Genomic DNA, 26,744 nt, shown 5'->3' with positions numbered 1-26,744 from the left:
AAAATTCCAATATATGGATACTTTTATTTCAATTGACTGTCGTTATATTGTTCATTACAGTATGTAATCTGGAGAAAAACTTCCATTCATTTTTCATAAAAATAAAAAAGAAGACTAGTACTTTTTGTTAGACTTATCAATACCAATGATTGTGACTTGTTTTTTTTTCATGTATATATTGATGATTTTTTAATTATAAAAAATAATTAAATTTTTTTTGTATTCTCTCTTTCTATATGACGATAATTAAAAAACGTATATACATGAACTATCAATATAAACGTAATTGTAAGAGCGAAAAAACTTTAAAGTAAAGTATGGACTAATTTAAAACCTGTCGATTCCGAGGATTTTCATAAAATCCCCGCATATCTGGAAATATCAATCCGGCCACGCTTGAAAGGAAGCAATATTCGTTTCAATTTCTTTACGATTTGTAAAGTACTTATCTAAGAACACGATTATTTCAAAAAGTTGGTTTCCCAGCAGTTTCCAAATATTTTTTTCTATTTTCTCTCAATATTCACATTAAGTTTCGACGTTGACTGGGTTAAATAGATATTTCTCGAGTGATTTCTAATCTATGAATATATAAAATGCATATCGAATGGAATATAACCATAAATGTATAACTGCTTGAGGGAACAGGATATCCTGAACCGTCAGGAAAGCCAAGCGGCTTTCGGTCTCTTGCGCTTCGCTTGATATCAAACATCTCAACGTGCCGTTATAGTCCGTGAACACAAAACGAAAGTTATGGGTTCTTAAGAAAATGTATACTTGTCTAGCTACATTGACCTTTAGTTATAACCTTGTTAGCCTTTATACTTTAAACTATTGTGCTAATATATTTTTCTTAAATAAATAGACATAGCAATAATGAATAAATAGAACAATAATTATCTAAATTTTAACATATAAAAATTTTGTTTACCTTTAGGAATTTTTGAAACTTGAACAAAAATTTCTTTAAACGACAAGTTAGTAATGAAATTTTTTCTATGCTTTCAAAAAATTTTCACAAAGCTAAAAAGGGCAATAAAAATTATTTAATGTCAGGTTTTTCAAAGACTTTAAAATATAAACTTCCAAATGCGCATGAGTTCACTAAAATCCAACGATTTTTTAGCAAAGTAAAGCTTTAAAAAATTACTCTACTTTTTTTTAGAGTATTTGTGTTTTTTCCTACTTTTTATATTGGATTATTTAAACGAAAAATCCAGTGTCGTTACATGATAAAAATTGATCTGCATTGTTGTTTCCCACGTATATCAATCATCAAAAATAAAAATATCAACTCAATAAAGTAAATTTGACAAATATTGTAATTAAATGAATTTTTTTTCATATCGTTCCACCATGACCTTTATAAAAGCTAACTGGTTAAAACTCTCAATCCACACCTATTGTTTGCAACTGCATTCTCTCGTTTTTACGCTTTTGTCTGGATTTTAGCCTCTCAAAATCTCTTCTATCTTGCGAGCTTATCGAGCTTTGCACCCTGATGCTACACACACTCGGTAGCGTCTGTAACATGCGAGTGTGTAAATATACCCTTCTTGGATTATTTTTTATTTTAACACACGTACACTTCGAAAGAATCTCTCATATACACTCAAGCGAAATGAGTATAACAAAATTGAAACATACTCAATGCGCCCTAACGCACACTTCGTAAACCCTAATCAAACTAGCTCCTCTCGCACGAGTGCACGTCTTTATACACGAAAACGAGCCGTAGGAATTATCCACGCCCGTAAGTCCTTCTGAATGGCTCGTTAAGCTTTTGAAATCGAGCACGGGAATCTGCGACTCTTCTTCTACTCTTACACCGTAGGATTTTCACTAACATAAGTCTATGAACATCCATAGATGTTTCTTTTTTCCTTTTTTTTTTTTTTTCTCTCTGTTGATTATTATTCTTCAACTTATTTCTCAACACGACATCCACTTAACCCATTTTTTTTTTTAATTCTTTTCACTCCTCTTCAGTTTCTATAGCCTCCAACAAGGAGCTTTTTTTCTTCCAAATACTACGTTTGAAAGATAATACCAGACAAATTAAATCACTTTTTTTTACTTCTGATGCATACATCTCTTATACTACTGTACTGTATATTATTCTCTCATGTTGCAATTTCAAATATAAAAGAGAAGTCTACATATACGTATACTATTGAACGCTTTTTCTTTTTTTTGCATTTTCATTAAAGTGTCGATCAAAACTTGTTTAATTTATTTAAGTTAAAATAGTGATATAATTAGATAGATAAACTTTGGATACTAGTGTTTAAAACGTGACTGAAAAGACGATCAAAAATCTAAGAGAAATAGTAGACACAACTACCGCAAACTATGCTACAAGTGACAGAGTGGATTTATTCCACGTGCGTAAGCAATGAAGAATACATGAATACTCAACCGACGATCAATATCGCTTAATTTATTCGTTAAAGTCACGTACGAAATTCAATATGTTTCATTACACATTTTTAACACCTCTATCATTTGCAATCCTATTTACAATTCCAAGTTGCGGAGCCTTTTAATCCAAATTAAATCACCTCTCAATTAGATCAAATGTTTCTAAAATAATTTATTTAAAAAAAAAAAAAAAAATATCCAGTTAAATCTAATAAAAATATTTATATTTTTACCCATTATATTTATTTGTATTTATAATTAAACTTGAATTCACTAAAATACCATTATTATTATTAATTAAAATATTTCAACTTTTAATTATTTATTATTTGTTTTTTTTTTTTTTTTACTTTTGGAGCAGAAAAAAGTGGTTGGACCATCAAATGAAGAAATAAAAAATTTTTTTTTCAAAAAACTTTTTAGCGTAGAATTTAGGAAAAATAAAAAATTTCACTGAAAATAAAAGCTCTGAGATTAAAGTGTTTTTGCCCACTCTTATTATATATAAAGTACTGTGAAAAAGGTCTACTTTTGGGAAATTCTTAAAATCAAATTTTAAATAGCCTACATTTAGATAATTACATTGTTTCTTTTCAATGAATTAAAATTTCTTAAACAATTTCTTATTGACTTCTCAATTAGAAGCATAAAAAGTTTATTATCTCGACTTACATTCATTAAAAGTTATCTTTTAAACTGAAAACACTAGAATTGGTCATAATTACTTGTTCTTCATATCAAAAATATGAAAACATGGTTATTCTGTTATTAAATTTCAAATCTACATGCAGGCATAATTTTTGTTTTATTCAAAGAACTAGCATATCATGCATCACTTTGCTGCTATTATCGTGCCCACGCTTCTTTCCAAGTTTAATCTTTTCACACTTTGAAAATGATTCTTTTATCCTTTCTTTTATCTACACTTTCGACCTATGACCACTTAAAAAGGTGAAAAAACGTCTGTGAAATGTTACACCTCCTTTTAAGTGATGATGGATACCGATAATTTGCATGTATTGGTAGGTGTAAGTACTCAGCATACCAGCATAGAGTGGTACTATTAAGAGTCTTGCAGACCTTCGTGGAGAAAATAGAGCTATATGCTGTATTACAAATCATTTGTATAGAGGTTGTGCAGCAAACCATAAAGAACAATAAGTATATACGCACAAAAAGAATAAGTATAAAGTGAAATAAAAAATGAACCTAAAGAACCTGCTCGTTCATGTAGAAAAACTTTTCACATTTATCTGCATACAATATTCACGTCATGCTTTGTTAGATTCATTTTATTTTGACAAAGTATTCTAAAATAGTTTTATTCATGTCCCACTGAAATTTCTTTGGCTCAAGCATGGAATTAATATCCGGCTAAATAAAATCCTTGATATCTCATTGAAAGATCCTTGGTAATTTTTTCTTCGTTGATCTGTTCTCCAAGCATGTCAATCGATTGGTATAGACCCGCACGTTCACGCTGCATCGTAATGGCGCGCAAACTCGGCCAGCATAATAAAGGGTCCCGATCCAATACCACGAAATGGCAAGTACTCAAAGACGAGTGGGGCACGAGTCCTGCATTACTTGGGTCTGCTTCAGTCTGCTACTCTAATAGGGACGCGGACCAGGCTCGCGAGATCAATGACCTATAGGCTGATCCAGGTCACTCCCTCATGCACTCTTTGCTCTCTGCGCACCATCGTACCTCGTTTGCTTCCTTCACTCTTCACGATTGCGTGGCTTACCGTCCAAGCCACGTACATACATTTATTTTCTTTTCTTCCCAACTGCAACCTTCATATTAAACACACGTGAAGTATATCCAATTCACTAGTACTTGCAGTTACGAAAATCATATAAATTACATCCAATTTTACTTATTAGCAATTGAATTCACGATGGACGTTATATGTCTGCTAATCGTGAGATTGATGTGCACAATCGCTTGTCAATTTTTCAACCAAGATTTTTTCCAATTTCACACATTTTAAATATCTATATATAAATGTCAATATATAGATATTAGTATATCAAATATCAGAATAAATTGATGTTTTTCATTCACCAATCATGATTCATATCATATAGAATATTTAACAATTCTCATCAGTTTATAAATTTGTTAAAATTTCAAAGTAAGCTTTATACAACATAATGATGTTAAGCTGATTCATCATGTTTTATCAAACCCTTTCATTGAAATCATCAAAATAATAGAACATATCGTAATTATTTTATTGAAATATTATATAAAAAGTAGCAAGTTGATGAATCAATCTCCATCAAAGGCTTCATTTATTCAATGTATTCCTCTTTGAGATCCAAGACTAATTGACTGCAGACCACTTCAGAATTTCCAACTCTGTTTCCTTATTGTAACCCAACTGTATATTACCAATTTCCTTCATTCCTGATTGAAATCTTGTTTGCTTCATTATATTAAGTTAAGTTATTTTTCAGTTGAAAATTTTTTTATCAATTATTCAGTATGACTTTTTGCCTTACTTGCAAACTTCAGTCCATAAAAGAAAATGAGGAAAGTTGTAGAATAATATAAAATAAAAAGCTAACATATACAATATATCAACGTGTGAAGTAGTCATTAAAGCTTACTTTCTTTCTCTCTCTCTCTCTCTCTCTCTCCTTGCTAAGACTTATTATACTAAAGTAACGCCTACGGTCACACTTTACTACAACTCGCAGTAATAACACATTCGCCCTATATTTCTCCAAACATAAAAAACATGCATGTATGATACATGAAAATGTATCATAATAAACCTAAATAATTGTCAAGATAATTTTTAACAGATACTGATCAGTGATAGACAATCATTAATCTCTACACGTGACGACGATACATAAATGCAGACGATTGGTATAACGATGTGCAATGATGCCTCTAGGGCTTGTGCTACCCACTATAACAAATGTTATGTATATACACAGATCCGTGGAGAACGCCTGATCTCGATATGATTAATGACTATGCATGTACAAGCGGGACAGACATCTGTGGATGACTCGCGCATGAAGCCTACCTATATTCTCATTCAACTCCCACGATTGCTTTCTATCTCTACCTCGTCTACCTCGATTGCACCTATATCTGCTTCTATATCTCATTGACCACACGATGCTGTCAGATACCACTGGGACCAATGTTCATGTTTGATGCAGCGTTAACTTGCTTCCGATACATCCATGATCTTGGAGAACTGCTTTGAATAATCGCATTAATTCACAGTATGGATTATCTTTGTTCACTTGTAAACGAGGATAAGACTTATTGTCACATTAATTATGTCTACTACGTCAATATCGTTGCAAGAGAGAAAGTTTAAAAATTGAACCATACCTTGTCAGTCTATACTCATTATGAGTTGCAAGTTAACTTGATACTTGCATTTAATCATTCAGCAGCACTAGAGCTAACTCAACTATTAATATTAGCCTGGAGATTAAAAAGAAAGAAAAAAATGAATTATTATTATTCATTAAAAAAAATGCTCGAGATAATAGAGTGAATAATTAACAGTAATTTATCAAGTCATCACTTTCAGGGCTAATGAAAAAAATTGTTTAATGATGAGAAAGGCGTAGAAAATTAATGGGATGTTTTGAAAAAATTAAATTACAAGAATTAATTTTACTTTTCATCATAATGATTTTCTGGAATTGATCTAAAATTAACTTCTTCATGAATTCGGCTCGTTTCAATCGACTCAGCAAAAAAAAGAATTTCCTACATCTGTTCATCTACCCAACTGTTTATTATATATGGAAAAAATATTTTATTACTATTTCTATTATAATTATGATTATTTCTGTTATCTGTATGACTATTGTTACGTAATTTTGAGTTAATTTACAAACCTTATGTTGTTAGTTCAAATGTGTAATTACATGTACAATCATAGATCCACATATGGAGGTACATTAAAGTCGTAGTGGTGTAGTACTATCATTTATAAGAATGGCAAATTTCTAATTTACTTAATTTTAAATAGAGCTATATGCTAGCAATATAAACTACATAAAACTCAAGTCTTTAATTATTCGCAATTAACAAACTCGATGTGTATAAGCCCGTGAAGTAAGTTAATTAGAAGTGATTCCAAGCTTTCATTCAATATACTAACGACTACCTTTTGATATAAATGTGTTAACTAATATTCAGCTGGTTCATAAATAATTGAATAATCTTTTATACTAAACTAACTGTCTATACAAGTTTTTTGGTCGTACATTTTTTGCCAGACATTATTGATTTATAACCACCAACTTCAAATTTTAATAAGATTAAAAAAATATTTTCAACTCGAGTGGTTTTATATAATAAGCTCACTCAAGTTTACATGTGAAAAATATTCAGCAAAGCATCATTTGTTGGTACTTTACTTTGTAATATTTTTTATTGGAGAATTTTTTATCTGACGTTTCATCGAGCATAATTATTTTTTCTTTCTCGTAAAGAGGAGAATATAAAAGGGGAAATTAATTTTCCAACTTTTTTTCTGAAACTTATGAGACGTTTTAACTTAAATTATTAATGTCAAGTCTCAATAAATGGCGTAGGCGAACGAGTATTCTAATGGATATATAGATTGATTTAGCCAAGTGAGATGTGTGCTAGTTTCACAAGTGTACTTAGAGAGAGGTTCAAGGGGTTGTGGTCCCTAGTGTTAATTAGGCCACCGGTTGCACGATAAATGACCACCATTCACTTACTTCATACAAATTGGAGTCTACGAGAAATTTCTTGAACATGGGATTAAAAGTTGATTAACATTTAAATTTGTGAATAGAGATTTATTGGTTAGGACGTTTTTTTATTATCGAAAAGTTCGACGATTTTACACTGAATAATTAGCAAGAATTTACATGGTATTTTAGCATGGGGTACACAAAAACTAGTAGCTACCTTGTCGGCAAAAATTTTTTACCTCGAGGCTTCCTCTATTCTGGCTGAAAGATAATTAGTCAGTAATTACCTTGCTTGTGTTAAAGTTGATGTTGTTCCTAATAATAACTTGTCTTTCATTACTTTCTGTAGGATCAAAAGTAAAACAAATTAAGGGCTCGTCATGTAGGGCAATAAAAAAATTTTTTTGTCATTTTTTGACTTTTATAAAATAAAAACTCATACTTTACTATTAAATGTTCTATAAAATTACTTTAATAATCTTGATGTAATAAATTTCATTTCTTAAGAAAAAAACGTAATTCAAATTTTAAAAAATCCATTAAGTAATTTTATTACAATCATAAGGTTTTTTTTTTCTTAAATTTAATTTTAAAAAATTGTGTGTTTTATTATTAATTAGTTCTAAATGACCTATTTTAATAATCTGCACATAATAAAGAAAATTAAATTTTTATATTTAAATAATAAAATACTTTATAGTTAATACAAATTTTACTTGAAATAAATATCTTTTTAAAAAGAGAATGTAACTTTGTCAGTAAATTGTTGTAAAATTATCACTCCTATATTTTATGAAAAACATTTTTAATCAAAAGATTATTCCAGGATGATCTATAATGCTTTCAAAAGAAGTAATAGAACAGAAAAATGGTAATAATTTAAGACACACACCGGAAAAGTTATTTTAAAAATTATTAAATGAAAGTGTAAGTTCAGCAATTTAACTTAAGACTATTGTAATATAACAGCAGATAGGTAATCAAGCGAACTTCCTTAGAGAATTTCTTAGCCATCAGTTTCTTTTTGTCGACAACAGCAAAATGAACGATTGTGAGATATAAGTTCCAATGAAGCCAACAAGACTTTCGAAATTGCACTCGGTACGTTTTGCCATCTTTCAGTTGAATGAATAGTTTGTAGAAAAATGAAAAAAGCGGAAAATTTAAAAGAAAGAGCTGGGTTAAAATATGGTCCAATACCGATGCAAGACTAGATTACGAACCTCAAATACCACCAATTGAATTCGATTTACAAAGAGTAAAGAAGACTTTGATTGAAAACAGCTCGATTTCAATCTCGTTCATCTTGCGTGCTGAGACCGTCTGGCTGAATAAACACTGACTTTCTCACTTCTAGTACTACTGATGCATAGTCACAGAATCAATTCATGGCTAGTGAGGTGTTAAGGCTATTGTTTGTCACTCAAAATAACAAAGATTAAATTAACTTGAATTGAATTACAAAGTTTCCAGCTTTTTCATTTAAAAAAAAAAAATTTTTTTTTCATGGATTATCAATTTTTTATCATTTTTTTTAACACTATTATTCTTGAATAATTAATAAAAAAAAAAGTGAGGTCGTTTTTTACTATCTAAAACAGCATCATTGATGCTCTAATAACGAGAACAATCACTATTACTTCAATGTGCAAGTCTCTGAGCTTTAAAGCTCTAGGTAAATAATCCTTTAATTACGAATATGAAATATTTAATGGAGACAAATGAGAACTATTTAACATGGGAACAATTATTTAGGAAATAAAGAATAATAGAATAAGCAAATGCTAATGGAAGATGAGAAAAATTAGTTAAATTGTCATCATCAAGCAACATTATCTTATCAATCGGAACATTACAGCTATAAATCACAAGGGTAATGGTAGCTTTTCGCATCTACTGTCATTTTGACAATATAGATATTTTGATACACGTATTTGGACCATTAACGACGCACCCTGATATTGCTAACAATACTACTGTGACTTTGATATCGCATCGTCAAACCTTCCGCTTTACTTCCCATACATATCTCTTGCATGAATGTTCCCTCGATGTGTTTCAAAGCGAATCGTCTTTGAAATTCAAGCGTTTCAAGACAAGATAAAATATAATAAAATATCAAGACTCATAATAAAATTTTTGTATATACTTAAATTGAATTATTATTATTTTTTTTTATTTAAATAATTTCTTTTTATTATATTATTTTAATAATTCATGAAATTAGTAAAACATTTTTAAATAGGAGAGAAAAGTATAATGAGAATTTGTAAAGTAAAATATTCATAATTGTAATTATTCAATTTAATCACTATAATATTCCTAATATTTGTATAAACTTCATTGTAAACTTCACATTGTAATACTTTAAGTGTTACAATTTAGTATTAATTTTTTTTTTCATCTTATAATCTTTCATAAAATCCCCACGTACCTTCTATCTGGGTATTTTATTCATATTATACTGAATATCTACAATAATAAAGATAACATTTTTTATTAAAAAAGTATTTCAAAAAAAATTATTATTACACTTATTTTATTTATTTGCAACGAAAACTGAAGATAATTTTTACATAATTGTCTTTTTGTCAAAACAATTATTTATTATGATTAAAATGACACATTCAAACGGATAATTATAGAGTAAATATGAAAACTTATTGATAAATAGAAAAAATTCCAATATCATGATCAAATGCAAAGTCGCAAGCAGAGTAAATAACACAAGTTTCATTGGAGCTTTTTCTTCGAGTTTCACAAATTTCTGAGAAGTCAACTTTAAAAGTTATTTACAAAATCAATACCATACAGAGGAAATAATTAAACAAAGAAGTAAAAAGTACAGAAGTTAACGCGTAATATGCATGCAAGAAAAGAAGGACTAACCAAGTCACGCTATCATTTTCGTGCACAAGATTTATAAAATTTGTGATCTACCGAGTCTCCAACGTCACATTTACAATTTCTCATTGTTTATATTTAAATAAATTACTTTTACTTTCCTGTTTATTCATATTTATTCCACAACAACAAAATGATTAAAAGTACTTTGATTGCATTTTGAAATCAAAATAAATTCAAGTTAAAAAAAGATGTAGTTTAAATGTCATGAGTGTATACTTATTGTGACAAGATTAATATTGTTATACATTAATTCATAATTAATCGAGAAATATATTAAACAGAGTTTCAGTATATTTATAATGGAAACATATAATATATCACCCAATTCTCTATTAAAATTATTTCTCATACATTATTTACCTTTTATCTCTAATTTAATGAAATACTTATTGCTAATGAAATTAATAATATTAATCACTTTATTACATTCATCAAGTAATGTTTTCAAATATTTATAATTAGAGTATGTAGTTGTATGTTTTATTTATTTTACACTTTTTATTCATAAAATTATTTGAAAGGAAATAATTTCTTTTCCTCTCATTATATTCTTATAATAGATATTTTTTATATCATTTATTTGATTATTATTTTTTTTAATTACAGGTTTTTTACGAGGATTATTACTGAGTTCTTTGAGACAATTCTAAAGAATTAAAGGTAAGCCTTTAACAGGCAAAAAATTTTATTTAAAAATAAATCAAGTTTATTTGAGTATTTTCCATTCGATAACTTTAAACAACACCTTTTTTATAATCTTTGCATCTTTTTTTCTTATTTTCGTTCATGAATGTACGTTTCTTATACACTAGAATAGGTCTAACGATTGTGAATTTAAGTCATTTCGGTGGGTGAATTATTCATGACTTATGTGAAACTTAAAAAGCTTAAACTATATCGAACTTGCAAAATAGAAGTATGACGAAAAGGAACAGAAAGGAAGAGAAAGAGAAGTTGGTGGGAGTAAAGTGAAGAAAAACTTTTTGACAACTTCCACCAAGTGGGCAGGTCGACTCGGCAAGCAAACCAGTAATCTCAACGCAGTACTCTCTGATAGTTTCGTACGATTCGCCCTTAATAACCCGAATATACTTCTACTGGTTGTACCTTTGCTTGAAAAACTTTTTAGTCATATTGCCTGTACGGATTTATAAGAAGATCTGGACTTATTTGAAAAGTTTATACAATCTTCGACGCAACACGCTGCCCTGTAAATATTCCTGAATTTCAAAAAACTTTCCAAATAATAAAAAATATCGCATATTATTATGAAATTGACACTTCTGTTAGGAAAAGAAAAAAAAAATTGTAACTTCTCAGACACTTTGATCAAATTTTTTGATATAATTATATTAACATGGTTTTATAATATTTAATAAATAACAATATTGTATTGATTCAAGTTTTAAAGTTATACTCTATTATTATTATTATTATTCGGCGTTATATAGTTACACCAATTTAGTCAATTTTTTACCATCAATAGTAAATTTTTATTAATAAAATTAAATCAACTGAAATTACAGTAAAAACAAACAAATACTACAAAATTAATTTTCTCAGTATTAAATTTTTTGTAAATGATAATAAATTAAATTAAAAAAACCTCCTTCAAATATTTTTATTATTTTTTATTTTTAAAAATAATAAAAGTTATTAAAAAAAAACAACACTTCTCGTATTTGTTATCGATCTCTGTATAATAACTAAATCTATCGTTTTTGATGATTTCATCCAATATATTGAAAAAAAAAATCAAATTGATTGAAAATTATGTATTCTGCTGAAATAATAAACTATCTATAAAAAAAAAATATACATTTTTCAAACTAAAAAAAAAAACATTTTTTTGTTTATGAAGTAGAGAATAGCTTTTATTGAAATTGAATTTAAACCTGAACATTTGTCTGTTGGTTTCACTTCAATAATTCGCAATGGTAATTAGAATTCGATAAAAGTGCGTAGAATTATAAAATATTTGCTAATTTCTAGACTAATTTAGCAGGTGCGTATGAATATGGCATTCATATTAATAGTTTGATACTAGTTCCCATGAGTAAAACAAAGTCTCGGAGTTAATATTGGGCAAAGTTACGCCTTCACTCGTGCCATCGAGATACCACAGAACCGTAAATTTCATTAATGCATCCGGACTGAATACAATATGAAATCCGTAGATACACTCTCCCATTAGATACACAAGTTTTATTATAATGTTCAACCGTCCTTGTGTAAACAAAAATAATGTGCTTATGCTGGCGATTTCATAGAGCATTTTTCCATTAACATATTTTGCATTATCAGCTTCTATTGTATGCAATATTTCTTATCCATTTTTTCATGAGCTTTTTATCTTCTTTCATTTCAATAATTTCAGGCAAATACATTGAAGGGTTTCCCATGTCTTCCCTTTTCCTCAGATATGCCTTGGCTTCTCATTCATCATCGATCTTATACTGAAGGGTTTCATCTCTTCAAGTCTTTTAAAATACCTGCTGACAAAGTTTCTTTAAAAAAATGATCTACATAATCATTCTAATTATCTTGACCTGTAAAACAGCAGACGATAAACACTAATCTTCACTCCTCCTACTTCATTTTTTAAACGTCGTCTTATTTCACATGAGTTGTCTTCGTCTTTTACTGTTCCTCTTTAAATTCTAGTACTTAACCCATATTCTCAGTTGAATCTTTGATCCATCAGCTGTAGATTCTCATCCCTTTTTTATTTCAGGTCGCATTTGAATGATTTGATGGTGGGATAAAAGACTTTTTTTCATCCCTAGAATTATGTATGATAAAAGAAAATTAACTGAATTAAAACACTTGAAAATTTTTTTTATATTTATGTGAATTAAATACTGATGTGTATGAAATACATAGAAATACTATAGTAATTATGTTTCGTTTAATATAAATAATTACGAAAATTATTTGATAGCTATGAATTGAGTTATAGTCAAAAATTCTGTTACAATAAATTATAATTATTCGTTAAAAAAGAATTTTCATGCCAACATAATGAGTGTACTTTGCCAATTTCAATATTCATTTTAACCATTTTTAATTAGAGTATATCAAATATTTATTTTAATTAATATCGTTGTTGAAGCATTAATAATAATATTGTAAAATTATTAATTAGGTGAACTCATGCAGAATAATTTATTTAAATGGAAACCATATAAAAAGCTTACTTTAAATGAGCTATTTGATAAGATGAAAATAATATGTAGAGTTAAAGACAGGATGATCTGTGATGATAACCGAAATAGCGTTAATTTGAATTATTCAGAAAACGAAATATGATCCTCAAAGTCATTTTGTATTAGAGTAATTCGTGAAGACTCCCATTGCTCAAGTTTTCTCGAGAATAATTTCACGTCTTAACCCCTCAAAGTTTTCTAGCAAACTCTTGTACTTTCATTAAAAGATTTAACCTTCCGTGTAACTTGGAAAAGTGAATTTTCATCTTAACTTTTTAGCCACGTAACAACGTGTCAGATGTAAAATTTTTTCTCATAAATATGTTAATCCACTGTTTCATTCTTAACACTTGACATAACGCCCAGTCTTACAATCTTTTATGCATCTTCATCAATCAAAGTAATAATTATCATAAATTTAGATATTCATTTATAATATCACAAATTCTGTCTGATCACTTTTACTTTGTTCGCAGATAATAGAGATTTTATATCTCTTCGAGTAAGTCTGGCTCTTTATTTTTCTTCTCAAGTACCTTGGAAGAAAAGACAATGAAATTGATTCCATTCCTGAACTTAAGACAGGCATTTAACTGGTTATTAATAGCCAAGGGGGTGTAAAAGGGGATTGAGGGTTATAATAAGTTAAGGGTCGTTAATGTCAAGAAGTCAATAAGACACAATATCAGACAAAACGTGGGGCTCTGTTATAAGTACCCAAGTAATTATGCAAGCGAGATGGTAGCTAAGAAGGCAAATATAAACCCCTTCAGATAAATTTTGAAATACTATTTGTCTCATGCGACAGGAAATGGGGTAATACGGCACTATTAAACATCACAAGTAACCTTGTTCCCTTGACAGGACGGAAAAGCACTGAGAGACTAGATCCACAACTCCTCCCAGCTTTACCACGCAATGTGTCCCTTGAAATCTATTAACATGCGACGTAATTAAATCCTCGGATTTCGTCTACATGAGATTGATGAGTTACAGAATGACGACAGGGTTACTTTCTATTTATTCAATGCAATTACACAAACTACACATAATTCAAGTTACAAGTACACGTATTCATGCTATTAAATATGTAATTATTCCGAGAATTGCATAATTTCTCAACAGAGAATGATGAATAATCTATAAGACACTTTTGAGAGTTAAAAGGAAGGAAATTCGAATCTTGTCAAAGAGATACAGCGATATCATGTGCATAAATATTTTATTCCTAAACGACAAGACGAAAAGACTTTAAGCACTTTTATCGGTGCATCATGATGAGTTCAACACTCTTAACATAGTCCAATGGAGCAAAGGATGCATATAGCTTGCTTCCCAAAAAATGGCTTCAAAGACTTTTTCGCCCGCTTAGTTTATTCTGTATCTAGATATCTTTCTTATAAATTCGTGGCCCAAAAAAGTACATACTCTTTACGGTTACTTGGTGCATATCTAACTTGCATTGCTACAAATTTACAAGTCAAATGCTTTGGATCAATAAGATCAAGCTGCGGCTTGTAAGAATAGATAGATATTCACTTTGAGCTTTCGAGTGCTCTGAAAGTAGGAAAAATCGTTTCTTAACATTTTCTATGAAGAGACTCGATAGAATACTTATTGAGTAACCATCAACTTCTCTACTGAATTTTTACTTAACATTCAATTCTTTCTCTTACTATTATTATATTGTATTTTTTGATGTAAAATAATCCATTCATATTTTACGCTTCAATTAAAGAAAAATTATTTCCTTGTATTAGTGATTGTTTTAACACCTATTAATAAACCGAAGATTATTTGCATAGTGTTTATTTTCCGAAGGAAACAATGCATGACCATTAAATACGCTCTGATTCTAAATAAATGACTCATTTAAATACTATTGAAATTATAATAAGTCAAATAACGCAAACATCGACCGTATTTCTCCTTGTCGTGTCCATAAGACCAGAACATGATGAATCGCGTGAAATCATGGTTGTTAATGGAAACTAATTTAAACCTTGACCTCAGTATGGAAAAGAGGTAAAAAAGCTTGGAAATAAAATTCAGGAAAAGGTAGAATGTTGTAAATTATAACTTTAGAATCAAAATGAACATCAGATCCTTTGGGATATGTGTGAAATTACTGCAACAAAATAAATTTGTTTAGTGCAACAACCATAAAAATTTCGAATTATTTTTTTAATTTTTCATGAGTTTGAAAGAAAAAAAAATTTAATTAACGTATTTTTTGTTTCAGTGAAAACATGAGACAGCCAGTGACAACATTCTTCTGTCTGGGGCTGATATTTATGATGGGTAATGGTCAAGAAACTTGGGATTGTGATCCGCCATGCAATTGCAAGTGGTCATCAGGCAAAAAGACAGCAGATTGCATGCGCCAGAATTACTCTCAAATACCAGACTACCTGTCATCAGATATACAGAATTTAGATCTCACCGGAAACCGAATAAACCACCTTACCGCTGGAGCTTTTAGCCGAGTTGGCTTGATCAATTTGCATAAACTCGTGATGAAAGATTGTGGAATTAAAACAATAGACAAAGATGCTTTTACTGGTTTGAAAATAGTTATTGAGATAGATCTTTCCAATAATAATATAACGACTTTAGTGCCAGGAACTTTCTATGATACACAAAAACTACGAGTATTATTACTTAATAATAATTATTTAATGTCTTTGGAAAGTGGATTATTTCATGATTTGGTGCATTTGCAAAAAGTAGATATTTCTAATAATCAATTAGAAAGAATTTCTGATAAAACATTTAAAAACCTAACAGGTTTTCTTACATTGACTCTAGACAGCAATAATTTAACAACAGTAAAATGGGGAACATTTGACAATTTACCAAAACTAGGTAGTTTGGGATTACGAAATAATCCATGGAATTGTAATTGTCATTTAAAAAAATTCCGTAACTGGGTGATTGAAAGGAAGTTATACACAAAACCAACAACATGTAAGCAGCCTGAAATGTTGGAAGGTAAAATGTGGGATGAAGTTGACAGTGAAGCATTTGCTTGCAGACCAAAAATACTATCTATAGGACCATCTCCTAGACTGGAGATTGGTGATTCAGTAACAATGTGGTGTCACGCTGCTGGAATACCTCGACCTAAACTATCGTGGATGCATCGTTCCAGAATTCTGAGCAACTCTACGAAGCGACATGCCGGCGACAGAAGATACGTTTTAACGGAACGACACGAGTGGCTGAATCTCACTATTACAGACATAGTAGCATCTGACAAAGGCGAATACATATGCAAAGCAGAAAGTCTAGGTGGTAGCGTAGAGAGAAATACCAGTATTTCTATCGTGGGAGATGCAGAAAGTGGAGGAGCGGGATTCATCAGTCTACCTCTAGCACTTGGTCTTGGTGTAACATTGCTTATTCTATTGCTCTTCTTTCTGACACTGTGTACGTGGTATTGTCGTAGACGTCGAGTGCGTCACGATGAGAAGAACGCTGATGTGACCTCTCTGGAGCACCACGGCCTCGGTGAACAAGAAAAGTCTCTCATTACTGCCATCAATCCTGTAGTGAAGCCACCAAGAAGATACGAAGCACCTTCCGTCACGTCCCATGGCACTGAGATGACGGAACTCAATCGTACTCTTCTCGACAACGATTCTGTCTTCGGTCAGTACACTGCTTTTATTACGAAACAATGCGTTCTCAAATAATTATCACCATTATTACTATCATTGCTACATTTTGTCATATAAATTTCTCATCATCTCTTGACAGAGATTATACTCGGGATCAATTCACGATACATTATTTTGTATATATGTAAAAAACACTTTAGACAAAAATATTGTCACCAACAATTGTACAATATATACAATATATAATTAAATTATTCATTGGATTAAGGGTATCGTTTTAATTAAGAAAAGTGAATGAGCAAGGGAAAAAGAGTAAATGGAAATAAAAGAAAATAAAGTAAAATTGAAATAGGGTTGAATAGGTCTGTAAAAAATAACTAGATGAGTGCTAGGTAATTATAGTCATGGGAAGTCGAGTTCAGAGACATTTTAATTTTTGTAAAGCTAGATGAAAAGTTATTTGATTTAATTTGAGACTATCCTTCGAATGGACCACTTTTTAAAGTGATATCATAGCGAAATATTATTTAGTTAATACAACTGATATTGAGTAAAATGGTAAAGTGCCTCTGGAACTTACAGATGATAGTTTCCAGCAATAATTGAACCAAATTTATTCATTATACTTTTTTGTTTTTTCTTTATTTTAACATTATTTTTTTGTTTCTTTTCCCACAGCTGACGGCGTGGGAAGCATAATTGGTGTCGTTGGAGGTATGGTCGACGATGAGCGAGAGAGAGCAACACCAGAGTTTGAAAGCGGCACTTTAACACGTGGTGCCAGTTACAGACATTATCCGCCAGATTTGTTAGCCTTTTCTGGCGGTAGAGGTGCATCACCGACAAGCCAAGCTTCGACGATTCCAGATAATTCACGTCCACCAAATCAATCATTTGGTTCGCCCTCTTCGGGTCAATATCCTGCTTTTAAAACACTTCCACATAACAGAAGCGCAACGTCCTATTCACCAGCTATACCAGTAATGCCTCGTCATGGTTATGTTACAATACCAAGAAGACCACGGGCACCAAGTTGGAGTAGTGGACCACCAACTTCTCCGAATAAGATGTTGGAGCCTGTTTACGACAATTTAGGACGGCGCACAACCGCCGACGGCAGTTCCGTTTTATCGCTGAACGAAAGTCCAGAACCAAGTACAACATCAATCAGAATACGACCACTTCCGGGCACACCAACGACTCACTACAACTCAATTCAACGAAGTAATCCCAACATCCTTAACGTAAGTCCCTTAGATAGATCAGCGCCTGAAGGGGCTGCCGAGTGGTTCACCAAACTTCCCGATGAGATGGAGAACAGAATACAATCTGAAACTAGCACCAGCACATTAGGAAGGAAGATCCCACCAAGACCACCACCTAAACCAAAGAAGAAGTCTACCAATGGACCTCTCTACGAGGATGAGGGTGAAGATGGAACAGAAGTCTGATTTTCATGGTCTAGTAAATGAAGGTTCCTCTGAATAGAAACTTTTCCTTCGTTAACGACCATTAGTGCCTTCATGACAAGTGAAGTATATTTGTGCCAGATATTGGGATTATCGTGGGTCTTCCAATCCCCTTTTTCCACATCAATTCATAAAATTTGTGTAAAAGACTTGACAAAATAATGATCAAGTACTGATGTTAGTAATGTTCTTCCATTACTTTTATGCTGTCCTTTTTCTATGTACATCAATCTGCTAAAAATTAATTGCTTTCAACTTTAAATAAATCACAGTCGAGTTGGCAATAAATTTGTTCGTATAAATCAACTTTTTTCTAATTCAATCTGGTATTAATCAAGAAAGAAAATTATTCCGTTAAATCACGAACGCATCTGGTCTATGTAAATAAGAAATTCGTATAATCTATTCTGTTCACTGCCTTATCATTTAAATTCATTTAACGACTCAAATATAATCAATTACTTAACAAAAGATTCTACCGTATATAATCAGTGCTACGTGCTCGATATGATTTATTTCCAACTTCAATACATCATATAAATCAGCATTAACTAACAATCGCGGAATAATCAGTATAATTAGTTGTTGATTACCTTTTAGATAAATTCTGTTGACATCATAGTTATAAAATATGACAGGAATTTTACAATAAGGACGTTCCTGTTAAATGTAATCATTACAATCAATTATGATTGATACGAAATTATTTGACTGCAGTATGAATGATCATTGGACGTAAATATGATTTATTTATTAATAGATAGGTATATTGATAAAACTGATAAAAAGTATCAATACAATATATTTCAATAAGACTTTAAAACATATTTGTTAATGATCAAAGAATTCTTCCAATTCTATTTCATGTAGAATTTGCAATACATGCATTTAACAATTATACTATTTCAAGTATATATTTACACATGTGCTAAGTTTTTTAAAGTTTCATTTATTCCATTTCTATTATTATCATTATTATAATTATTATTATTGATAATTTTATAATCATCATCATTTACAATTATTATTATTAATATTATTATTATTATTATTATTATTATTATTATTATTGTTATTATTTTTTCTATTACTGTAATTTATGAAAAGTAATCATGAAATATAAAATAATTTATGTCGGAATGAAAATTTGAATAAATGAATAACTGTTGTTGATTATTCTAAAGATGGAAAATACATACGAAGTGTCCATTAACTTTCAATGAATATGAATAAATCTACAATGCTTTACTCTTGAGATCAAGCGATTGTTTCGCTCACTTGTATAACTTTATCCAGGGATCACTGGTCTTTGGCTCTAAGGATTTACTACACTTCGATAAATGGAACATGTTACAGTTTTATGTTTAAAAATATTATTTTACAGATTAAGTTTTTGCAAAGAAAACATTTTGAAACTTTCAACTGTTATTTTCACAGTATAAGTTAACTGTAAATTTAGTTAAACTTTTTTTAAAATTAACATAGTTCAATTTTGTGTTTACTAAAACAATACTGGAGAATATTTGAATTAGTAAAAAATTGATAGAATTATTTATCTACTTACTTTATACTTAATTTTTATAATCTAGGACGTTTGTTTGATATCTCTGTGATGAAATTTTTAATATTTTTTCCGATGATTTAATTATTAATTTCCCATTTATGTTACTTTGTAATTATTATCATCCATTACTTAAGTACCAGTAGAGTACTTGAAGTAAAACAGCAAAATAAAGTTTAATAAGCGACTAAAACTTTTTGATGAACGCAAAAGCTAATTGACAGTAATTCGAGCATAACTTACATATTTATAATATGTAAAATAGGGTACATGGCTAATAATTTGTGGTTTAGAGAAATTTAATTTTACAAGTTTCGATTCACCACATCTCTTGTCTCAAGAACTCGATTGTATTATGTTCATAAACAGCAACCTCAACTGGTCGTGACCAGGCTTTCGCCGTCAAGTATTTTAAGTGACCTAACATAGTGTTAGTTTGCTTCGGTCAATCGCCTTCCCGTCTTTATGTACATACACTCATTGAGGTATAATGTCCATACAAATATTGTTAATATGTAAATCATTCCGAGCACTTAATGTATACGATAAAGACCATTGACCGCAGTAAAGTAAATATATTTTTGTAATTTTGTATTTTAATTATCTAAATGGTCTGAGCCGCGAAATTTGTCACGACTGTAGAAGTAGATTCATTTTCATTCATATTTTTAATTATAAACTCTAATTTCATTGTAAAAAATACATTAAATACATAAATGGATTATTGAAAAATGCTGTTGAATATGTAGCTTAGCTTGTTCTTGTTCAAAGATTACATGGAAATTGTCGTCGACAGATTTAGGTACTTGGAGTTCACGGCAGACAATTAAAAATGTGTATAAATTTACTAGATTAACAAGTGAACTGTGTACGTAGTCTAAATTTTATTGAGGCACTTTACCAATTATTAACGGTATTTATATCATTATTTTTAATTATTATCATAAAGCAGCTAATTGATTGAATGTGTTATACTTAATATATTTTATACTTTTTTAAAGCATCTATTTAAATATAATTTTAATAATAATTATAAACTTCTAGATTTCGATTAATTTATAAACAATAAATGATTTCTACTCTGGTAAAATTTACTTCACTATATCATGTATGATCATGTTTTTATTATAATTGATTATTTATGAATGTGTGTTCTAATTACGACAGTATTTGAAATTTTTTGTAAAAATTCATGTAACTCCTAAATTGAATATTGAAATCACACCCACTTAACAATTGAGCTAATTTGAATTATGAACTGAAATAAACATGAATTTACTGATGATTTTGTAATGAACTGTAATCTAATAAAAGTGTTTTATAGTTGATCTTCTCCAGGTACAAAATAATATGTATAATTTATACATATTATAAATATATATATATATATGTATAACTATTATCATGCATTTAGTGAATTAGAAATACGTGATATAATAATGTAAAATCATTAAAAAATTGTGCGTTTGTAATTGCTATGAATACTACGCTACTTATTGTCATTATTGTTTAAACGAAAAAAAAATTTTAGCATGTTAATCAACTTATAATGATTATTCAAAAAATAATTATTGTCAATAATAAATATATTTTATTTATCAAAGTTAATGGATTCATCTCAAGTTGATATAACATAAATATTTCTATAAAATGCCGAAATGCTGGTGTATGTAAATACTATACATATTTTATAAATGACAGTGCATAGCGTGATGAGAAAATTTATGATGATGTATATGAAAAAAATGTTCTGTACACTCTACTAAATGGGTTAAATTTTAATAAATATTTCCCAATCCAACTTTGTATTTTTATTCAATGCTATTTCTTGTTTGTTACACTTTATTAATTGTTTTTACACTTAATAATCAGAATTTTCCTTTCCAATATGGGTTACAATCACTTGATAATTATATTACTTTATAATATTTTATGCATATAATAACGATGTAATGACATTTTATTCCTATAAAGAATATATTCAATTAAAACATTGATTCTGTCCTACTTTTCATCTATTTCTTATTTTATTCTTTTATGAATATTTTTATTTTTTATTAACATAAGAATAATTTAATACAACCATTACTATCATATACTCAAGATGTTTCTCATTATACATTATTCAACGTCATTTTTTATTGCATCCCATATTTATTATTAAAGCACAAATACTAGGATACTATTCTTATCAAAAGTATGCACATTATATGTATACATTTAGTAGTTCTAGTTTATTGGAAGACACGATTGGTTTCAATTATTACATTCATATTATAGATTCAAAGAAAGAAGAAAGTTTCTATAAATTTTACATCATCGAGCTTCAGTATATTTATTTGTTTCTTTATTTTATTTTGAATAAAATATAAAAATAGCATAACAATTTAGTTTTCCAATTATTTAATATCACATGTATCTATATTTACGATCGCCTTCTTAAATTAGCATTAATTGATTATACGAAAATGAATGGAAGTGATGACTACAATTAAATCATATATTTCGAATAGATAATTTTGAAATCAGTTCTCAATGAAATTAATGTTACTCGATCAGAGATAATAGATTAAAATTCCAATATATTAACATTATTTAATAAGTACTAGTACCAATGGATGTTCATACATTACATATGTAAAGATTTATTCGTATTTACATATAATGATAAGAAATGTATTTGTAATATAACATTTTTTAATGAAAATAACGATACAATAATTATATTTAAAATTGATATAAAAAATTATATTGCAAGATATTAAATTGTTCATTCTTTGGTAAGTTTTTTTAGCCTTGATAGGGTCTCATCTCCATACTTTTCTAATAATTCCTCAACAAATTGATCTTTTAACTTTTTAAGGCACCTATAACGTATTCATTCAATTAGAGAAAGGAATGTAGCAAATTTAGTAGAAAAAAATTTTACAAAATAATACCTGCGGTATAGAGGATTTGTACGGAATTTCCCAATATCTAAGCTTGGAGCATGAGGACGATGAATTATGAATACATTAGGCAGAACAATATATCTAAAAAGACAAATTGAAAGAATTACTTAAACGTTTAACTGAGAATGAAATTATCTGTAACTCAATTTTATTAACTTATAACCCAATGCTGTCAAATGAGTTATATATGATACTTTATTCCAACCAAATCCAATAAATCTTTCATCATACATAGGAGCAGATTTAGATACCACAATGTAGGGTTCGAAATCTGGTTCCCAAGATACTTCATATGGATCAACAGCAGTCTTCCAATAGCTAAAATTAGTTGCTGCATGACCTTTTGTCCATACATGATAACGAAAAGTATAAAGTACTCCGTAAGTTAAATACTTCAAAAGTTCATCTTTATTAGCAGGAAATGTGAACCTAAAATCATTAATAAATTTTTTACTTATTCAAATGGCTATTTGTGTTATAAGAATACGTTTGGAATAAAGTTATTTTTGCATATACATATATGAACATATATATAGTACCAAGTATAAATATTCTACGATGATAAAGGTATTTTTATCATACCCGCGCGGAAAATTCACTTTTTCATTAGAGAGAGATTGAACTTTCCACGAAGATATAACGAAAAATGATATTCAGCTCTAGAGAGGACAATTAGACTGGCTTAAACCACGTGTTTATCACCCTCGCCTTTGGCTCGGGTTGTAATTTTACGCGTGGTTTGAGATTGACTACTTTTCCTCCCTAGGTGTGAAATGTACTAATTTAATAGCTTACTATCGATTAATATGTTCGAAAGTTAGACATTAATATAGACATTCTTTGGAATAAGTACTAAGTTTAAATACCGTACAAGACCCAATGTGCAATATAGAGTTAATTAAACCAATTACCTATAACGTTGAGTTTCGAATGCTGGTATTATAAACGCTTTTTTTTCTAATTCTGATGTATTTGATTTGAGAATGTATGACATGAGTTTTTCATATAGATCAACAGGTGGTAGAAAATCGACGTCTAATTGAAATATATATGGGGTAGGGATCTGTGATATTGCTACATTACGTAAGTAATTAATTGGATAAAACTCCTATGAAACAAAATTTAAAATAATTTACTTTATAAACGAAATTGTACTATGATGAAAATTGTCAATTACTTACTCCGTCTTTGTAAACGATATGGTAAGCAATGTTCTTTCGATTCTTTAGAACATCTGATCCACTAATAAAATCTAAAAAGGATTGTACCTCAGCATCTGTTAGATAAACGGCAACGCTTATTGTTCCTGGCCAACGTTTGAATAATTCATCTAGTAAAATAATTCTATCAGCACTGCACTGAGTTACGAGGCCAATATCCTTTTCTAAATAATTATCATATTGATATTCACGAATAAAAAGATGAGTGCGATATGTAAGGGCTGCACTCTTTGTGAATTTCTGACAGCTATTTGGTTTATATATCTATAATGGAAAAGAACATGTTGAATTATTAGAGTAAAAAGAAAATGGTCATATATTTTGAGACGAAGGTAATTGGAAGAAAAATGCCTCTAAAAGAAGCAGTTATTCTAGAAAGTTACAAATAAATTATTTACTTCCTTCAGAAAACTTTTACTATTTGAGTGATAAAATATTAGCAAACATTATCAAAATTGACAAAATACTTTAACTCAAGACGTTTACTAAAAATAAAAAATTTTTCATATAAAATATGCTAAAAGATATTTTTATCAAATGTTTGATGAAAATCTCTGAGAAGTTGAAATGTTTCATTCATAATAATAATAACAAATCATAAAATACCATTAAAGCACTATTGGTCTTATCACATCTGAACAGCCGTTTCTGTAGTAAATTACCATTCATATCTAAAAAAACTCTGTGCATTTGATTGAAATCTCTTGCATGTTTATTCTTTACATCTTGTTTACGAGGTGAATTCCAGTGTAAAATCTGAAATAAATGTTAGCTTAGTGTTTAAATATTATTTTTCAATTTCTAAAATAGTAGTTGGTTTTTTGTACTCGTATTTGTTTAGCATCTTCATAACACTGGTCGCTAATCGTATGATCTCCCAGCTGTACATTCCAAGTACATTCCAGCGTGAAAATTATGGATGGATTATCTTTGATAACAGCATTGATGATATCTTGATCAGCTAAACTAGTTTCATAAAATTCTTTCAAATATTTGCGCGATGTATCTATCCATAAATCTGTGAATTTTCTATCACGAAGTAATTTTAAATTCATCAGCATTACTCCAGTATTGAACCCTCTACCAATAGCTGGCCAGGGACGTTGAATTTTTTCATTAACTTTTACATACCAATCACTTTGATTTTCTGTAAGTGCCAGTGTATGATTGTGACTGAATTTTTCAAAAATGTCCCATAGTTGAGATATGTCTGTTAATACTGTGATATCAGTATCAAATACTAAAACTTTATCTTCATGAATTATATCTGAAAGAGTTAATTTTAATAATCCATATACACCTGAGTAATGTTTATTTTTTATCCAGGCAACTTTTGGTACCCATATTTCTGCTGGATAAAATGAAACAAGCACTAAAAATAATTTTTAAAATTACTTTAAAATGTACATTATAAATTATCAAATACTCTTATTAAGGTTATATTCATCAACTTTCATTCATCCAAAATTCTAAAGTATACATGTGTGTCGTATATTAAATATTCAAGTGTCAAAATTTAATTAACTTTTTATACAAATAAAAATTTATTAAAATTACCTTGGGGTAAATTCCATGTTTCAAATAAAACCTTCAACGTTCTATTAGATACTTCATCAACAATAAAATGAAAATGTAGAGGATTAGATCGATAGAAAATAATTGATTTAACTACTGTAATTAATGAATTAGTGGAATTATATCCTGCACAAACCATGGCAATGTGGATTGTGTAGCATTTCTGTAGATTAGATGAAAAATTAATTACTAGAGAAATAAATCTTGATTAAAATGAAAAATAATTTACTTGATTGAAATCATAATGTTGATTAGATGTCTTGGGAAGAGCTGAGAAACTTAAAGATTCTAATTTATTATTTATGAATACTTTGGCATCTGAAAATTTGAGTTCAGTTACTGATGGAACTGAAATGTAAAAAATCTATTACTTTAAATGAAAAATATAATTATACAATTGTATATAAATTATTGATTACCATTGAAAAATGAATAAATAAAAATAATTGTTGTTATTACCACAGCAGCAAAGAAACACCTTAGCCATAATCTAGCCATGGCCATACGTCGAACATATTTATAAATACTTAAAATACCGTACGGACAAACGATCTAAAAAAATATTTATCATAAAAACTTGTACAAATCTTCAATTTACTTTATTCAATGTATGAAGATTAAAAATTGACAGTTTCATAAAAAATTACAGAAACTAAAAATATTCATGAAATAAATGTTTATGTTAACTTTTATTTAACATGATCAAAAATTGAACATTAATAAATTAAATATAAAATATTATTTTTAAAATATGGATTTAATAATAAATACACACCACTTTGGTAGAATACATCAAGTATCCATTATTTTATAATTTATTACAAAATTTTTTCATAAAACTATTCAATATATAAAAAGTGATTTAAAAAAAAAAGATATTCATTTTAAATAATGCAATTATTCAATTATAACTAGCTTTTTATATTAAAAACAGATATTTTCCACACAATTATTTACTTATTGGTCTTTATATACTACAGCTATCTAGTGGCAAATCGAGGATATTAGTATGTAGTAAATTTCACTTATGTAGCGCCAGTAATAATGGAATTGATTCATTTTTAAATGACATCATTAGTAATAAAGCAAAACATGATTGTT

The 26,744-nt window shown here is 29.1% G+C and overlaps 2 protein-coding genes across 8 annotated transcripts in view; one reads left to right on the top strand and one right to left on the bottom strand.

The window, feature by feature from the left end:
- The window catches only part of kek5 (kekkon 5), a 114,887-nt gene extending 96,263 nt beyond the window's left edge, over nt 1–18,624 (top strand). For 4 of the 5 annotated variants that reach the window (XM_035081695.1, XM_035081696.1, XM_035081693.1 and 1 more), the window contains 3 exons: nt 10,648–10,701; nt 15,490–16,898; nt 17,546–18,624. In XM_035081695.1, coding sequence (XP_034937586.1) covers nt 15,497–16,898; nt 17,546–18,318 — 2,175 coding nt within the window. In that variant the 5' untranslated portion in view covers nt 10,648–10,701; nt 15,490–15,496 and the 3' untranslated portion in view covers nt 18,319–18,624. The remainder of the gene's footprint in view (nt 1–10,647; nt 10,702–15,489; nt 16,899–17,545) is intronic. The other variant, XM_035081697.1, reaches the window with a different exon arrangement.
- Nucleotides 18,625–22,576: 3,952 nt separating this feature from the next.
- Nucleotides 22,577–26,559, bottom strand: LOC118066019 (LARGE xylosyl- and glucuronyltransferase 2-like). 3 transcript variants are annotated; one of them, XM_035081724.1, is made up of 11 exons: nt 26,419–26,559; nt 26,063–26,195; nt 25,873–25,991; nt 25,626–25,806; nt 24,896–25,440; nt 24,675–24,824; nt 24,030–24,332; nt 23,760–23,956; nt 23,005–23,277; nt 22,837–22,929; nt 22,577–22,764 (listed from the first exon to the last, which is right to left on the bottom strand). In XM_035081724.1, exons 1-11 carry the CDS (start codon nt 26,434–26,436, stop codon nt 22,668–22,670), a joined length of 2,109 nt encoding a protein of 702 aa, XP_034937615.1. In that variant the 5' UTR covers nt 26,437–26,559; the 3' UTR covers nt 22,577–22,667. The 3 variants fall into 3 exon arrangements, 2 of the variants coding, with proteins under 2 accessions (XP_034937615.1, XP_034937616.1); XM_035081725.1 differs by having other exon boundaries at nt 24,896–25,335; XR_004690211.1 differs by having other exon boundaries at nt 22,646–22,764; nt 23,100–23,277.
- Nucleotides 26,560–26,744: the final 185 nt, after the last annotated feature.

This window comes from Chelonus insularis, unplaced genomic scaffold (assembly GCF_013357705.1).
Source record: "Chelonus insularis isolate UGA/USDA-ARS -01 unplaced genomic scaffold, ASM1335770v1 contig_326_pilon, whole genome shotgun sequence".
In the NCBI taxonomy this organism is placed as follows: Eukaryota; Metazoa; Arthropoda; class Insecta; order Hymenoptera; family Braconidae; genus Chelonus; species Chelonus insularis.
This window is presented reverse-complemented; position numbering and strand designations above follow the sequence as displayed.

Bases quoted from the DNA above. Each gene is read 5' to 3' on its own strand.
- LOC118066019 (XM_035081724.1), bottom strand. The intron at 25,807-25,872 runs GTAAATTATTTT...TCTAATCTACAG, and splicing joins AACATTATGATTTCAATCAA to AAATGCTACACAATCCACAT. The intron at 24,333-24,674 runs GTATTTTATGAT...TTTCCATTATAG, and splicing joins AGACCAATAGTGCTTTAATG to ATATATAAACCAAATAGCTG.